The sequence below is a fragment of the Pleurodeles waltl genome, chromosome 8, assembly GCF_031143425.1.
Source record: "Pleurodeles waltl isolate 20211129_DDA chromosome 8, aPleWal1.hap1.20221129, whole genome shotgun sequence".
NCBI classification, from domain to species: domain Eukaryota; kingdom Metazoa; phylum Chordata; class Amphibia; order Caudata; family Salamandridae; genus Pleurodeles; species Pleurodeles waltl.
In genome coordinates, this window is record NC_090447.1 from 177,426,484 (window position 1) to 177,444,835 (window position 18,352).

Here is an 18,352-nt window from a genome sequence, read left to right on the forward strand (position 1 = left end):
TTCAAAGTGGCAGCACCCCGTTCGGAGCAGCAGTGGCATAAAGCAAAAGGATGGAACCCCCCTTCAGAATGTCATGAGGGCAGGCGCAGCACCTCCACTATGGTCCCCGCCAGCAGTAGCAGCTGCAAACCTTTGACTAAAAAAGGATAATTAACTATTATCCTTTTTTAGTGAAAGGAGCGGGTCCACAGGCTGTGACGAGCACTGAGGAGGAGTGCACAGCACTCCCCCTCATTGCGCTTGTATGTTTGGCTGGCCGTCTCAGGCCAGCCAAACACACATGCGCAGTAGGCTCTCTCTAGCCCGGCACTGAGTTGGCAGGCTGGACAGAGCAGGCACAGGCGCCCAGTCTGCCTGGGAGTGCCCTGGCTGGGCACTCCTAGCCAATCCTAATGCTGCTTTGAGCAACGTCAAGATTGGCCACGGGGCAGGATGGGAGCCTGTGCCTGCAGCAGAAGAGTGGCGCGGTTGTGATTGCAGCGGCGTCGGCAATGAATAAGGTACATTTTTTTTAATGAATGCCCCTCACCCCCGCGTGTGCGCCACCCCGACCCTATTAAGCACCACAAGCCGCACCTGCATGATTGGCCCCTGAGTCTTCCATATCACACTAATATACATTGGCCTTTTTGTTGAATGGGGGCCCCCTGAAGGGTTGGGGAGCCCCTGAAGGACCGCACAGCAGATCTTACCATGTCGATGCGCCATGGGTGTGCCTTGAGCTTCTGAATGCAATCACAGAGAGGAACTTGCAAAAAACTCATAGGTGAAAGGTGCCGCTTGCAATCGGCGGAGGAATTACTGCAGGATGTGCTGGAGCGGTGATGGCGGCTGTGATAAGAGGCTATGAATTATTGTAATGTGGCGCACAGCAATTGCTTGATAAAAGCTGTGTTGCCTCCTATTTGTCTGCCATTTTTTATAGGAGCCTTTTTAATATCTCAGCTAGCCTCAGGAAATAAGAAGTTAGTTGAAGGCAGAGTTCTAGTGACAGAAACACACTGATGAAAAAGAAAAGAACCAATTTACTGCAGAGAGCACCTCAAAGATATTGCCTGTTTTAAGATCCAAGGGTTATTTTTACACTTGCCAGGTGTTTGCTGAGTTGCAATCACGAAGTGCTAATTTAGGGACTATATCATTAAAACGTGTTATGTAACCACTGAGCTGTGATAATACAGTAATTGTTAAGTACGTACGTCAGCCTGTTCCATACATTTTAGGTCTGCTTCTTATACAGGCGGAAACACAGCTCTGTGCTTTGCTCGGATTTCAAAAAACCTTCACAGGGCTTCATGTCTGTGTACACCCCAGCTCTCCAGGGTGCCTAGAAGTGAGCGGCTGCATAGGGCGCTGAGAAGCCCCAGGTGCTGTCAACCCATGCACCACGTGGCTAGGGTAAGGCTGCTATATTAGACTCAAGGTCAAACATTGATCTGAGAAAGGTTAACGTGGTTTTTAGAGTTAGATGCTAATTTCAATGAATTTACCAATACCAGCTGCAGTCATATGAGCGCTGTTAGGCGAAAATATACAGGGTATGTATTGATTCTGCACAGTTAGGTAGGGAGAGCATTGAGGCTCCAAATAAGCCACGAATTTTTGGAAGTTACCTGATTTTGAGCCATTCAGTCATTTATCCACTAATCCATCCTTCCATGCTTTTGTTTTTGAATCGCCTAAAGAATTAATAGATAAATTAAGGTAAAATATATTGGTCTTGTCTCACTATTTGGGATGAGAGTCTTTATGCCTCTTAATAGAATAGGCGCTGCACGCACTAGAAGTTAAAGAAATAATTTAGGCAGTTTCTATCGTCCCTCCCTGTCAGAGTACTGTGATGGACATTCCAGCGACACACTGCTTAATTTGTAAATAAAAACGTGCCGGTACCCAAAGATCTCTTTTGAAACACGCGGCTGCTGCATTTTAATGGGCGAGCCAACTCGGACCGCTCCCTGCCCCTCAACTCACTCTTGAAGCTTTCTGCTTTCTCCCTTTCTGACGCCTTTTCGTTTTTCTCTTCCTTAATCTTTCCCGTTTGTGTCTTTTGCTCGCATTAAATGCCCGATGTAGAAAACTTGGTGCCGGCCCTCAAAAATAATTGCTGGTGCCCTGCATCAGAAACCACCAGCTCAAATTAAGCACTGCAACGACACCATCCGGGTTAAAGAAAATGCTCTTCTTTTTGAACTTTAAAAAAAAAATCTTTGCAATCTTCATTAAAAAGGTGGGAGAAATTCAATGATAAAAGGAGGTTTGTGGGAGAAAAATTCCACACAAAGCACATGGTTATTGTGAGATTATCTTGCACAAAGGTGTTTGTAAGGACATTGTCTCAAATATATATATCTATATTTTTGGGGGAAATTATTCACATATGTGAAGTCTTGAATGTAGTGTCTGCTACCAGATGACATGGTCTCCAGAGGCTACATTACAGACTGTGTACTTGGAGAAGAGGATTTAAACCTCATTTCATACTCAACCAAGTTTGGAGGGCCTGGGCAAACCACTTTCTGTGGATTAGTGTCCTTAACTGCCACAATTGACAACACCTAATGCGCTGGTTTGCCTAATCTGTTTCTAACAAATTCAAGCAACCATTCAACCACCAGTTAAAAGCCTTTGCTGCCTTTTAAATGCATTTTAAGTAACTTAGATAACCAGTACTTTGAGGAGAAAGGTTCTACAGAAGCTGCAACAGATGTGGTAGACATGATTATTTCAGTGCCAGTGAGAGAGTGGCAAGTGAGCTGTGCAGGAAACTGTATCACGTAGGCAGCAGTCTGTTGATGGATCATGGTGTTTTTTTTGTGACCGTGATTGCGAGGTGTTAGAGGTGACTGATCCATTGAGCTGATGGGTAGGGCAGTTTTTCTGGGGCACTTCAAGAATTTTCAGTGTGGCTGTGGATGAAGTGAACCTGCCTTCTGGAGTAACTGGCTGAAACCTGGTGAACATGTTTTGGTGGATTGTGATATCATCCTGTTATTGATACTTCAGCTGCTGGATGTCATCCAGAGGAAGCAGGGCTAAGTGACTTTTTATGAACCAGAAGCAAAGCTTTATGCTAGTGAATGCTATAAATCAACCTACTATGGTCCACAGTGAATAATGGCACCATAAGTATCCACTAGGCACATTCAGCAGGTGTGAAGAATTGTGAGCTAGTCACCAAGTTTCCGGAACAAACTGATGTTTGAAGCAGCAGCAGCTCATCCATAGGGGCAAATGAGTGTTGCCACACCACTTAGGATCTGTCACGCAAAGCCTGATCATGGCTATGCAAAACAGTAAAAAACATTTATAAGGGTTATGCGGTGGCGGCTAACATCGCCATGTCAGACTTGCGTAGTGCAGGAGGCGTGATCCTCCTGTCGTAATGTGAATCAAAGGGCTGCTGTAAATTTAAAAGCGCATGTCAGGATGAATAAAAACTAAATTGAGTTCAATCTGACATGCGCACTTTAGAGGCCTCTGATACTGCACTGTTAGAGAGGCTGGGGGCAGAGGCGGGAGGTCTCTGGTCTCTGATAGAGCGCTGGGTTGCCCTGCTCAAGCCAATCCCAAAGCTGCTCTCATATAAAGTCTGATACTCTGTATTTTAGAGAGCAGCGTTGGAATTGAATGGGCTGTGCTTGGCCGGCACAAGCAAACTCCACCTTCCCCCTAAGCATCTGTTACAAATTCTCACCTGCTTTACCTGAAAAGAAGAGAATGTGTCTTGGCACCCCTGGCCCGCTTCACTGCCACTTCAACGCGAGGGTTGATATTTATGAGACGCCGCACTTACCAAAGGTGTTCTTGGCATCATTTTACTTGATAAAATGTGACACATGCGATCGAAGTCGATCAAAATGGATAAACCCAGGGGTCATAGTACCCGCATTAGTCAATAATGAATTATGCATGTAACCATATTGATTTATAATATGTAACAAACACACGCCTTTGGACATGTAAACCCAGAAAATGTGATGTGTTTTTAAACAGGGACCTTTAGGAAGAAATGAGCCATAAATCGTTTGGGGTTGCTGTTATCTATTTGTGAAATATACATTAGCTTGCTACATACCCTAATGATTTAAACCAAGGTAAGCAAATCATTGCGGAAAGTAACCTTGTGGTTCTCTCGCTTGGTGCAGCTCTATTGTCGCAATGTTATTTTAGCTGTGAATAATTTTGCAAATCAAATGTATTTTGGTCAGATCCTGCCTCTCTTTTTTTACACTCAAGAGGAATCTATTACCAGAGCGGGGCTCTGCCTATCACATATCTAATTTCTGGAAACGCCAGTGCGCAGCTTTGTTAGGTTTGGCCTGGGTGGTTCTAAAGTGCCGGGCAATAGAGGTCCAGCTAGAGCACAGCAGTGGTGAAGCCGAATCACAATTCCCTCATCTGTGAAACTTGTGGATTGGTAAAGAGACCAAATGTAAGCGCAGTCGGCAGAAAAAAGTGGCTCTTAGAGCTCTGAGAAGTTAACGTCCCAGAGCCAGGTTAGCAGCAACACGGCATGGGCAATGCAATCACAGGAGGACCCCGGTGAGCAGATCATTTGTGGAAAGAGCGACACATTGAGCCCTTTTGGATCTGAATCTTCTTAAGTGCATGAAAGGTAGGTAACATTAAGCCACAATGCTGAATTTAGATATCCTTCCTTGGTCAATTCACACATTTCAATGGTGGAGGGAGAGGCGATAATAGTGTGCGTTCCTTTCTGTCTTGGAGGGACACAAAAGGAACATGTGGTCCCACCACTTTTAAATGGCACCAGCCACCACTGGCTTGAAGGCACCTATGCCTTATGTTCTACCTGAGGTGTGGTTTTGGCAGAGAACATTGAAATGGGGCAATTAGCACATGCTCATACACCACTTGTCCCTCAGTGGCAAAAAGGAAATGTAATCAATGCAAATGTATTCTTTTAATGTTCATCATTCTTAGTGAAGTAGATGTTCAAACAGTAAATCATGACCTGCTGGTACAGGAGCGAGAACTCAACTCTCCCACAGTTCAACTCCAATTCTTGAGGCTGAGAAGCATCAGTGGGTTGTTCTGTTTCACATATCAACAGTGGAAAGCGTATAATCAGTGTTCATGGACTATCGGCCCCAACCAACAACACATCACCATCCCTAGAGGTAACGAGGAAAGTTACACATTTAGGTGCAAACTGGTATATTGTGTTACTTTGATTTGGCTGTTCTGCCTGAAGCTCGCAAGCCACTTATGGCAACAACAGGCATCCATTCATCCGATATCGCGATACACTCACTCAGGAGTTTGCAGTACTGCTTGCAATGTGATATAGGCACCGCAATAAGATAAACCTAACCCCAAATTTGTGGCATTATGGGAGACTAATGCCCAAAACACAAGTACAATCCAACCAAATGTTAATTACTCCATACATTTTTTTTTATCCAAACTATGTTCATTACCAGTGCCAAGTCAAAGCATATAAGCCATTCTTTTCATTTCTTATGAGGTGATGGGCCCCGCTCTGCAGAGGCTGGTTCAGGGCGGCTCTCTGGAAGCAGTCAGTCTGTTGGTGCTCGAATCTTTCTAAAGTTGTTTTCAATGTGTCCAGCTCATTAATTCCCTTAGATAAACAAGGATACATAAAAGAACATTGCCTCAGTGCATGTAGCCTGCCAGCCTCGCAGTTAGGTGTTTGGCTGCCTACATTTAGGGAAATTGCAATAAAATGGACTATCTGTTTAATTGTGTTTTCATGGGAGTAATTACCGTGCATAAGGAGAGAGCTCTATTCCTTCACTTAACATCTGTTGCAAAAATGAGGCAGGTTGGAAGATTTTATGGGATTCCAAATTTTTAATCTGGTATCCTAATTTATTTTGCAAAACACTCCAGAAAGCGTCCCGCGAGGTTCAGATGAACGCTGAGGCGGGAACAGAGCGGTGGCTGCTTCTTTGTGAGGTAACTGTCCCCGCTCCCACCGCCTGGCTCCTTGGTACTCAGCGGAAGTGGTCTGCTGCCTGGTAGGGCCTGGCTGAAGGATTAGGCTTCACTGATGTGGTCTGTTAATACCTCATCCGTTATGCTGAACAAGATCAGAGCTTGTGCAATATCCCAGGGGTGGCTTTTTTGGAGCCAGTGACGTTTTAATTGGCTGTACAGTATATACGAAGTTCTGAAGAAGAAATGCTGTGTTGTCTCAGAAGCGCTGACTGAATATCTCCCCTGCGTCCTTAGCTCAGTTGGCGCTCATGGTGCATGACCACCGACTGTTTATGCATGACAGAAACAGTCTCTTAAGACTTTGTCCTGCCATAATAGTGATCCTGATATAGGATTGGGGGGGGGGGGCAATATCTGCATTTCCTTTGATAATATTCTTCCATAATGTGTTGGCAAGTAGTGACAAAATGTAAACATACTATCTAATAATACATTTGTAAGGACATTGTACATAACAATGTATAATTAAAACAGGGTAACAAGGAGCAGTTGTGGTCCAATGTGCCATATGCTGAATGTAGCTACAGAAGTCTTGGGTTAGCTCCTAGCTAAATGCTTTGTGTGTTCTCGGGCATTTATTTTCCTGCTTTCTTTTTCTGACAAAATTTGAAACTTTTAGAATTGGATGAATTTCTCGCCAAATGGCTACATCAAGCCCCTTAGTTTAATGAGTTGCCTACGCACAGACATACCAAGTAACAATATAAAGCACACTGGCTCTTTCACAATACATTCTTGTTAGTCTCCTCCGAGTTGACTCAGATGCACGAATGGGATAATGGCGGAAGTCACTTCACTTCATTATTATTTCATTGAGAGAGGTTCGCAATTGTATGTGTCCAATTTCATGCCTTTCTTCTTAATTCATGCCAGCAGCAGCAATCACCGAACTGTAAAATACCAAATTATCTTATTACATCTGAGTATGAAGGCAAAATCAAATAAAATCTATGACAACATATTGAACAATTTCAACAGCAATTGCTAATTGAATATGATATTATATGCAGTTCAGCAGACCACTTGGGGATTCCATGAGTTTCCTATAAGGTGATGCATAGATTTATGGGGCACAAGAATGGTACAGCCTCACTTCACATCAATACCATTTGGACAATATGGAAAACCGACATGGGATGAAAGTCAAATAAATTGAGGCCCACTTCTTGAACGATTGTTTTTAGAAATCCTCATGTGTGCATTGTGAAAAATGCAAACGGCTGCATTTACTTAAGAGGCATGCGTATAAAAAAAAAGGTATGCATGTGTATAAAATGATTTTATGCATAAACACACACACAGAGGCCCGGCGGAAAGGCTGCACTTGTGGGTGGAGTGTGGTGGGGTGTGGTCGAGGATGTCAGGCAGAGCGGCTATAGCATCTACCATTCACCAATCGACTCATAAACTAATTCATGCACCCTCAGAGAATCCCGGTGGAAATAGTGCCGTTGTGGGTGTGGTGGTGGTTGTGGAGGGTGTCAGCCATATAGCATCTCTCATTCACCAATCGATGCATAAACTACTTTGTGCACACACTGAGTGATCCAATAGAAATAATGCACTTATGGGTGTGGTGGGAGTTGTGGAGGGTGTCAGGCATAGAGACTATAGCATTTCTCATTCACCAATCAATGCGCAAAATATTTTATGCACATTCAAAGAGGCCCTATGGAAATAGTGCACTTGTGGGTGTGGTGGAGTGGGGTGGGGTGTGGTCGAGGGTGTCAGGCAGAGAGGGCCAGTGGAAATAATGCATTTGTAGGCGTGGTGGGTGTGGTGAAGGGTATCAAGCAGAGGGACAATAGCATGTCCCAATTACCAGTTGATGCATTATGCTCTATGCTCTACTATGAAAATCCTGAATTGACACAGGCTAGTGTTGAAGCCATTATACATCCACACTCATGCATGCCCCCATGCATAAACATTAATGTACAGGATTCAGTTTCTCTTCTCATATTAGAGTTAGAGCTGCTATCATTCATATTTACCTAGCTGTGCCTTTCACAGCCTGTTCAGGGATATATTCCTCCTTGGAGAATACAACTAGAAGGCAGGAGGATTACTCACTGCAGCACACCTCTATCCTCCCACATTGTTGACAGTCATCATACATTAATAATCCTCACATTCGATAGCCTACACAAATCCAGTAATCTTAATGTTTCTTCCACTATAGGAAACAAAAAATGAATAACTCAAAGTTCACAATATGAACATCACATTGGCCAAGAATATGTTGTGTTAGTAAAGACCAGATATTTATTTTATTTTAACCTCTTTCTGGTTGGAGTTTGTAAACTTAACGCAGGCTAGTGCTTTAATTTTCCTGAGTATTTGAATCATTTTGGTCATTAGTGTATTAGTTATGCATCCAGTTGCTGGATATTTCCCACATGCTTTGAAATGTTTCTATAGGTAATTTCTGTCTTTTCCTCAGAAGTCTTTGTTTCTGTTTTTTGCCATTTCCATTGGACTTTGCACTAGTATTTCACAAGTGCGACAAACCTCTTCACTCTTGGTGAGGATAAAAAGCAAAGCTACATGGAAAGTTTGAGAAGACTTTACTTGATCTTAAACATTCAAGAAGAGACATTCTTGTTAACTGTAACAACACAGCCTTGTACTTTTAATTGGTAAAACTGAAGGCCTGGACCACATACAGTATTAAAGAAAGTACTGTATGGGTGTCTGTTGTGGGCAAAATGTGCTGTTGCACACATGTGTGTTGTGTTGAATGGTCATGCAGGAAATACCAATATTTGTAGGGTGATTCATGGACATGTTTGTGAACTTCTGGCATACAGGAGGGTGGTAATTCATGGCAAGTACCATTGGGTGGTTCAGCCATTGATAAAGATTTGCTTAGCCAATCCTTCTTGGCTCCTTCATGATCTGCCTCACTGTGCTGCAACTCAACCAGCTGGATACAGCCCCTGACTCTGGTGCCTGTTTTGTCATGGACAGTGTTACTTCATTGTAGCTATGTGTACTCCTGAGATGCTTGTTCTTGTTTTGGCATTTCAATGAAGGCCATTTAGGCCTAAATGACGGGCCTTTGCTTAGTGCCTGCAGCCGTGCCATGTTAACATTAAATTATAATACAATTCTGGATTTGGAAAATGAGCAAGAAAATATTTCTGAAGAACTTTAGTATTATATCATCGATTAACACCCAGACACCATCTGTGAATTTGTGTCCCTTTCCTTCTGATCCTTTTTGGTAGTATATTGCAAAGAACATTTATCAATGATTTGTTTTGCTGCCAAAACAGAGTGTGGCTTCTGAAGTGTCTCTTCGTCCTTCAACAAGCGAAAGGATTAAAGGATAAATCCCAGTCATTCATTGACAGCCTACTCAAGCCTTGTGCACGGTTGGCTCTTCCAAGGTCCATCATATCCACCACTATCACTAGCATTGTAATCACGGGGGTAAATTAGGTCTTAGTTTAATTGCCCCTCCTCTGTGTTCTATTATAACTCTGATTTACCAAGATTAATTTAATTTAAGAGACAGTAATCTTTACTTGTGGCAAAAGGGTGCATGTCTTTAAGGGATCTGATAAGAAGAATCACATCTCTTTGAAGATACCAACAAAAGTGATGGCTCAGGACATCATTCTCTTCATACAGCCCTTTAATTGAAGGGTTTTCCTTGTGCCTAGAGAGCCTTGCTGGATGATCACTGTCTTTAGAGAGGTACAATTGAAACTCTACATTGGGTCAATGGATTTCTCACCTTTATGAAACTTGCAAGTCGGAGAGGGAACTCGATCTCTGCTGTTAAATGTGTTTCTAGCTGCCCACTCAGAGCTTTGTGGGCACTTATCTGTATTAGCATTAGGGATGGGAGAGACATTTCCCCACAAATATGCTGGCATTCATGGTGAAGAGCAAGCTACCTGGGTCTCTGGCCAGTTTTCTAGGCAGAATTGTTTCTGGGTGCTATCCACACACATTTGAAAGTTTACCTAGTACCGTCCAAGGGGATTGGCAAGTAATGTTTATATTCAAAAGCAGACAGGTAAAGGTGGCCTCTTTGGCCTGGCACATGACACTGCTTGATGACAATTTAATTGACGCAATCCACATTTGTTGTATGGCTGTCTATTCATTGACATTCCAGGGGGGAATGCAAGAAATATCATAAAGCCGCTGATCCCTCCATGGAATCACAAGATTGATCCCTACCTTAATCTCCTCTAAAGCCTGGATATTTGCTGCTGAGAGGCTACAAGAAGAAGGAGCAGAGAGTACACAAATCAAATATAGATCTTGCAGCCCTGCCTACTTTCTTTCTCTTCTGCCGCCTTTTTGATCCCAAAGACCAAGGGCAGTGCCAGGTGTACAAATGAGCAAGCCAAGTGTTGGTACAGGTACAACTAACTGATACCCATTGCTTTTTAGCTAGGATAGAGGGAAAGAATCAGATCCGTTATGAGGTTGATTGGGCATGTCATTTCATTCCTTGAGTCATGCCAGAAGTATGTCATGGTCCACTGTGTCACAGAGTGCAGTGGAATCAGGAAGTATGAAGGCTGATACCTGGATTTTACACAAGAGGAAGAATTCTTCTCTTAACTTAGACTCTGTAGCAAGGTGAAGGTATTATATGGTATGGCTAGGTAGTCGTACCATGGATAACCAACAAAATTCCTTGCATTCACTCTCAGCAAACTCTAGCTCAGTCCTGGCAGTGTGGCAAAGAGCAGTCAGGCTACTTAGAGGAACATGTGTAAAGCATTTCATATTGCCAAAATTGATGATAAGTAAATGACATGACTCGACAGAAATCCAACACCAATTTATAAAAATAGATTCGATTTTTATTTTAATATTAATTTAGACCCCCCAAAAAACAAGTCTTTAGAAAATACAGAACTTTGCAGATTGAAAGGGCTTCCATTGAAGTCAATGGGAAAAATAGCAGTGTGCACTCGGGCACTTGCAGGGTGAGTTCCGGCAAACCCATGGGAACTTAAGGTGCTCCGGGGACCTAGACCAAGATTCAACAGTCAGCCTTTTGTTACCTTGCTCATGGAGTCTGGTTGCAGAGGTGACTTGGCTGTCCTTGGTGCTGAACAGTCCGCAGGTGCTGGTGTGTTTTGCACTCCGTTGCAAAACTGGACATTGGGGGTGGACTCACACGCTACCCTTTGGACGTAGAGGTCTTTGGGGGGCCAGGACCAGGATTCAATGCTTGGATCTTCACCACCTTGTCCGGTGGCTCCTGGTGCAGAGGTAGCTCTTGGATGTCAATCACCGGACTGGTCGTGCCAAAGCTGTTTTTCTGCTCCAGTTGCAGTCAGTTCCTTCAGGCTGAAAACCTGCATGAGGGGGGTCGCTGACGACATCGGTCCCTTTGCTAGAGGGGTGCTCCGGTGTCTGTGAACATTGTGTGGCCATCGGTTTCCATGCAGGTGTCCAACAAGCCTTGATAGCAGCAAGGGTGGTCCACAAGCTTTCTGGCGGCTGGAGTCCATTTGGTTGGGAGTAGAGGCTTGAAACTTGGCAGGGAGCTCACTCACACTCCTTAGATGCTGGACACTGAGTTTCTTTGGGCTCATGCGCTCAGAGCCCGTCGGGTCATAGTTCTACTTCAGCACTTCTTTACTCTTGCAATTAGCAGGGGACTGGTGTCACCAGTCAGAGGAGTCTTCCTTGGGGTTTCGGTGTCCACGGGGGTCCCTGTAGTTGAGACCAATGAGTTTTCAACTAGAGATACAATGCGGGGTGGTTCACGGTCTGTGGAGGGGGATTTCCTTTACGGACTAGGTGGTCTCACACACTATATTGTGTCATGCTTCATCATATGACCACCTAGCCCCACCCAGGTAGGGCAATACCACCTGGGCGGACTCAACCTCGCTGTTAAAGGAACAGGAGGGAGTGCGTAAATTTAGTTAGATTTCTGGAAAAATAGGGATCCAGCTATGCTATGGGAATAAAAACACCTACTCAGATACCAGGGTGAGTTTTAATAGAAGGTTCTGTGTGGTGTGTTTAAAAGGAATGGGAGACCAGTGTGAGAACAATGACTCACAAGGTCACCTATCTAGCCGACATGTTTCTGCCCTTGTGATTGAGCTATGGAGGGTCTCTGGGCATTCATCAGGGCGTTGGATCCCTGTTGCGGATGCTAATAGCGCGCTGCAGTTTAATTCGCAATAGGAAAAAACGTGGGAAGGGAAGGAAGGGCCTACCTTAGCCAAGGGAATACCTGGGGAGAACCCTAACAAAAAAGGCTACTAGCCTCTGGTATCCTGGAGAGGGAGCGTCCCCTTATAGTCAGACTTGCATCAAAGGTGGGCGCTCGCTGTGCGCCTATACCGACCTCTCTGTAAGGACCGCGCGGTACCAGAGGCTAGTAGCCTTTTTTGTTAGGGTTCTCCCCAAGTATTCCCTTGGCTAAGGTAGGCCCTTCCTTCCCTTCCCACGTTTTTTCCTATTGCGAATTAAACTGCAGCGCGCTATTAGCATCCGCAACAGGGATCCAACGCCCTGATGAATGCCCAGAGACCCTCCATAGCTCAATCACAAGGGCAGAAACATGTCGGCTAGATAGGTGACCTTGTGAGTCATTGTTCTCACACTGGTCTCCCATTCCTTTTAAACACACCACACAGAACCTTCTATTAAAACTCACCCTGGTATCTGAGTAGGTGTTTTTATTCCCATAGCATAGCTGGATCCCTATTTTTCCAGAAATCTAACTAAATTTACGCACTCCCTCCTGTTCCTTTAACAGCGAGGTTGAGTCCGCCCAGGTGGTATTGCCCTACCTGGGTGGGGCTAGGTGGTCATATGATGAAGCATGACACTATATAGTGTGTGAGACCACCTAGTCCGTAAAGGAAATCCCCCTCCACAGACCGTGAACCACCCCGCGTTGTATCTCTAGTTGAGATTTAGGACTGGCATGGTGACGCAATTAGCACACTTCCAGTCCATTTATATTTTCAAAAAACCCCGTACTCTCTTTTGTGACTTAGTATTGTGTTTGGGGAGTCGAGTACGATGGGTGCCTTTTCTTACTCCCTTATACTCTCCCTTTGTGTACTACCAATGAGTTTTCACCACTAGCACATGCCGGGCACATGTGTCCAGTACTGGTCTCTGTAGGTCACTACGTGTTCTCATCTTTGCGCTGGGGCTGCAGTCCAGGTCCTGTTGTTAGTGCAGGTGTCTCTTTGTGCATCTTTCTTCTTGTCCAGGTAAGGTCTAAGTTCTGGTCCTAGGGGAACCCCTTAAATCCTAGTTTAGGGGGTGTTTAAGGGCTAACCCCTGCAGTGATGACTTCCTGTGGGGAGTACGTCACTTTCTACGCAGAACACACTATTCTAGAGGTCTGCCAAGATGGCAGAACCATTCTTTGGCAGTGCAGACTCATAGCCCACTCTTAAAGGTGTGGCTAGTTTGAGGGAGGTGCATGTCTCCTGCATATCTAATTTCCTGACTGCCGGGCAGGGCTAAAGAGTCTTTGTCCTCCACTGAGGGGACAGCTTGCAGCACATCAAAGGCGGGGAGCCTTTTAGGCTCAACACCCTGATGCTAATCTCACTAGCCAGCCTAGGAGGAAGGACGTGTGACCTCCTTCCTGCCCAGGCCCTTTGTCTTGCATCCTGCAAAGGTGCTAGCACCACCGGAAGGAGGTCAGACTGCTGTCTGTGGCAGCAGCGGCTCGGGAGAGCCCTCCAAAACAGTACAGGACTGGGTAAGTTGGTGGGCAACCTCTTGGGGTACCACCTGGGCATCTGCTTTTTAATCCTAAATAGTGGCATCATGTTCAGGGTTAAAAAGCACAGTGTTTGTTACAAAACACAACGGAATTCGGCTGGGCTACTGCAGAGCTGGACATCTGAGCAGTGGTCAGATGCCAGGCCCATGTTATCCAATGGACCATCGGCTACTCGAGCCAGCATTGCAGTTGAAATGCCAGCACGGAGGCATATGTGCTCCTGCACATATGCCCTCACTCATGGAACAGTGCACTGTGCTCCCAGGGAGAGGGAGGCTGCCTTAGGGGTGACTGACCTGTCCATGGCAGTAACAGGGACTCTGCCTGCACCTGGTGTGGGCAGAGTCTCACTCGAGCAGCAGGCTGCTTGTGCAGGCTGACGTGGCAGCTCGGCAGTCTCTCTTTTACTTGGGGCGCTCAGGGTGGCACAATCAGTGCTTCAGCCCTGGTACTCCCTTTACCACCCTTGCCCTGGGTACCATTGACTGCAGACTTACAGGGGCGGTAAGGTCCTTGCTAATTGGCCTATCCAATTTGACATTTACTTTAAGGGAAAGAGTATTGGTACTGGGGCCTGGTTAACAGGCCTCAGTACACTAACAGGTCAAAAACCACAGCACCTGACAGCAAAAAGTGGGGGGGGGGCGACCATCCAAATACGGGCACTTTACAACAGAGTCGGTCTCGAAATCTATCAGGGACAGAGTCTGCCCTTCACTGGACTTATGGTCAGGAAGAATGAGTTTGAGTTTCAGAGACCCAGGTTCTACTGTTAGCTTCATCACGAGGTTAAGGAAATATATTTCACGATTCTTGGTACATCATGCCTTTTCTCTGTCCTTCAAATTAATGACATGAATAGCTGGGTTATGCAGGGTTACAACATGAAATTATGTGTTACATGGTCTACAAATATTACCATGATATAGAGTGATGTCTAGAATGGCCCTAGTTATTTCCCAGCGCTTTGCACCCCCGCCGCGCACTCTGATAGCCGTAATGTGGCCTCACGATATCCAAAGCACGTTCTATGTACAGCACTTCATCTTTGAGAAGCTTCTGCTGTAATATGAAAATGTTTTCACTGTAAAACTGTTCACTCTTCCCTGCCACTCATTCCAGGATATGTCAAGTTCCTATAAACCAGTGGTTCCCAACCTTTTGACTTCTGTGGACCCCCACTTTATCATTACTGGAACCCCGGGACCCCCTCTGACTCGTTATTGGAATCTGGGGACCACCCAGTGGGTCATTACTGAAAGCTGGGGACCTAATCTGTTAATATTATTTAATTTTCTAAGCATTCGTGGACCTCCTGAGAAGGCTTTGCGGACCCCTAAGGGTCCCCGGACCATAGGTTTGGAACCACTGCTATGAACTACTGTTCTTTCTGAAATAATATTAATAAAAATGATAACGATGATGATGATAAATCAATATTATGAAACTGGCAACAGTATGATAATGAGGGTAATATCTCGATGTTTATATTAATAATCAGGGCTAATTCCTAACCATTCTTGAATGAACGTTACCTGTGTAAGGCTCTAACCAGCTTGTATTTTCTTTTTTCTTGCACCCTACCCTAAGATTGTGGAAGGCAAGTTGTGGTTCCAGCTGGACTGTGGCAGCGGCCCAGGAATTCTGGGCATTTCTGGAAGAGCTGTGAATGATGGCAACTGGCACACGGTCTTCCTGGAGCTCAACCGGAACTTCACAAGCCTGTCCCTCGACGACAGCTACGTGGAGCGCCGCAAAGCGCCGCTCTACTTCCAGACCCTCAGCGCAGACAGCTCTATTTATTTTGGTGCCCAGGTGCAAGTGGAGAATGTCCGCAGCCTGACTGACAAAAGGACGACGCAGGTCCTGGGCGGCTTCCAGGGCTGCCTGGACTCGGTGGTGCTGAACAGCAACGAGCTGCCTCTTCAGAACAAGCGCAGCAGCTTTGCAGAAGTGGTCGGCCTGACCGAGTTAAAGCTCGGCTGTGTTCTGTATCCCGATGCGTGCGAGAGGAATCCCTGCCAAAATGGAGGCAGCTGTACGAGTGTGCCATCTGGTGGTGAGTATGCGGTACTAGTAGTTAGATGTTATCCTTTCCCTTTGTTTAATTTTTATGGAAAACAATATGTGCAGTTTTATCTGAAGCATGATATTGCGATACAGGTCGTATTATCATATAACAGTGCAAAACGTGCTGTCGGATATCGTAAAAATATTATTATACATCGCACTTTTATTTGAATAGAGCTTTGATATATTTCTAGCGGCGGTGGGACGCAAAATTGCGACCGCCCCGTTGCAGAATGATGGTGGTGGGGTGATGGGGGAACACGAGCCGCCTGTCTTAGAGCCTCGCTTTCTAGCTTGTGCGTGATAGTTTAATTGTAGTTTATTTCTCAATACTGTGAATATATTCGTAAACTTATTTGGGAGATAAAACAGAAACAAAAGGTGAAGTAGCGTTTAGTTCGACCCCAAGGTCAGCGAGCTGTTTTGGACCGGAAAAATATACATATACATTTAACATTCTGAGTTTCTGACGTGCACTACTCATTAGGCTAAAAGGTCCCCAGCCCCTAAGCACTCGCCCGCACCCACCCCTCCTCGTGTGGTTTAGCCCAGGCTGCTGCAACCTCTTGGACATGCACGATTCTTCAGCTGATGTATGCTGGGCTGGGTTAACGATGGGGCCGCAATGACAGCCTCTTACAAACTATTTCACAGTTCATCCAGGGGTTGGAATGCTTTGAGAAGTGTGATCCCCAGTGCAGTGGGAGCAGAACAGGAATTTATGGGGTCCCTTGGCCTTTCACAGTCAGGTAAATGCACAGAAATACAATGCATACACCTTAAATGCAAAATAAATGCTAGTTTGCCATCAATAGGAAATGCATTTTTTCTTATGAAAGCTGCTTTAGCGGTCACTGCAGATGTGTGTAACTAAACAGTCACAGAACTGAATCCGGGTTAGTGCACTGCAGAATAGTGATGAATATTTATAGTGTTAGGAGGTCGCAACCTGCGACTGAAAGCACTGTGAATATGCACGTCAATGTTTTAAAATTGCGTTTCACAGAACAACATAGGATGGCTCAAAATGTACGAAGAGATTTAGGGCCTGATTTAGACTTTGAAAGATAGTACTTCACCCGCCAGGGTGCTGGAGGATATTAACTCCATATCCTGATGGACTAACATCTGCCAAATTTACAGGTGTCCGCCGTCCCATCAGTCATCTCTGTATCTTGAAAGACACCCTAAGGCCAGTTCCCGTGAAGGTAGAAATGTTTGGTGAACAACCACCATCGATTTTTACAGCCATTCACAAGAGTTTTAAACTTTTTTTGTTTCTCAGAGACAAATTCCCAAAGTGAGAGTTTGGTTCTAAAAAACAACAAAAAACAGACTATCAGAGTGAGCTTACTGGACCCAAAGGGGCCTCTATCAACAGAAAACTTATAGTCCACGCATATCTAAATGAGACATCCAAGACAAGTACAGTCCAAGATTAGCCTGTCTGCTAAACTCTAAGAAATCCCCTTAATGTTTAAAACAAGTCAGTTAAAATATATATTTTTGTAGTTCACAGTCAGGCTGCACTGAGTGCAAACTTTTTTAGGTCTTGGTTGAGACACCCCATGCGCTGTCATTTGCAAGATCTTTTATTTTTTTTTAAAGTCTTTAAAATGGCTTAGAGCCTATCCATTATTTTCCGTTAGTTAGCTTCGTTGTCGCTCATTTCCATTCTTCCTATTGGACAGCACATGGTGGTTTCACTTTCTTCGTGTATTCAAACCTTCGATGGAGCATGGACCAAGTACAGCTTTATTAATGTCCTTCAGATGCTAGTGCTTTGAACCACGTGGTTTTTATTTTACATTTCTGCTTCGCCTGTAGCCGTTGCTTTCTTATCATTTCTAAGAGGCCTGAGATCAAAGTTTAGAAAAACCTACTTTACAAGACCCAGAAGCACTCATAAAATCAGAAGGGGCTTCCTTTACAAGGTATTGGTGCCCATCAGACACATGCAGAGCTCCTGTTGCCCCGGTTACCCAAATTTGCCATGTGCAGTCAGGGCTGGCTTTTGGGCAGTGAGAGCGGTGCGGCTGCACCGGGCGCTGACCTCAGGGGGGCGCTGTCTTTAGCAATAACTTTGGAAACTTCCATTTAGAAGCACCTGCTGAAAAGTTCCTTGTGCGTCCAGCCTTAGTGCCCCCCTAACGTCACCATGTGTGTGTCATATTTAAAATACGGCGCATCATGCCGGTAGTTAGGGGACTACCGTCAAAAATGTTTACGCTAGTCAAGCGCTTTGCAAGATTTGCATCAAAAATGTTGATGTTAATCCTGCAAAGAACCCAGAGGCCCATTGTAACTAATGGAAGCCTCCTTTTAATGCCTGCTCTGAGCAGGCGTTAAAAGTGCAGGAACAAAATGACGCAAAGAAATCTGTCAGATTCCTTTGCTCCTTTTTTGTGCCCTCTAACGGGGGATGCCCCCTTTGCATACATTATGCCCGGCTCAGGCATAATGTAGCGCAAAGGGTTACAAAGTGGCGCAATGCATGCATTGCACTACTTTGTAAATATGGCGCAGCGTTTTTGGCCTTCTAACGCCACATTAGCA

At 45.0% G+C, this 18,352-nt stretch overlaps 1 protein-coding gene across 4 annotated transcripts in view; it reads left to right on the top strand.

Moving 5' to 3' along the window:
- The window catches only part of FAT3 (FAT atypical cadherin 3), a 651,131-nt gene that overhangs the window by 562,465 nt on the left and 70,314 nt on the right, over positions 1-18,352 (top strand). For all 4 annotated transcript variants that reach the window (XM_069204015.1, XM_069204017.1, XM_069204016.1 and 1 more), the window contains one exon: positions 15,317-15,785. In XM_069204015.1, the coding sequence (XP_069060116.1) occupies positions 15,317-15,785 (469 nt within the window). The remainder of the gene's footprint in view (positions 1-15,316; positions 15,786-18,352) is intronic.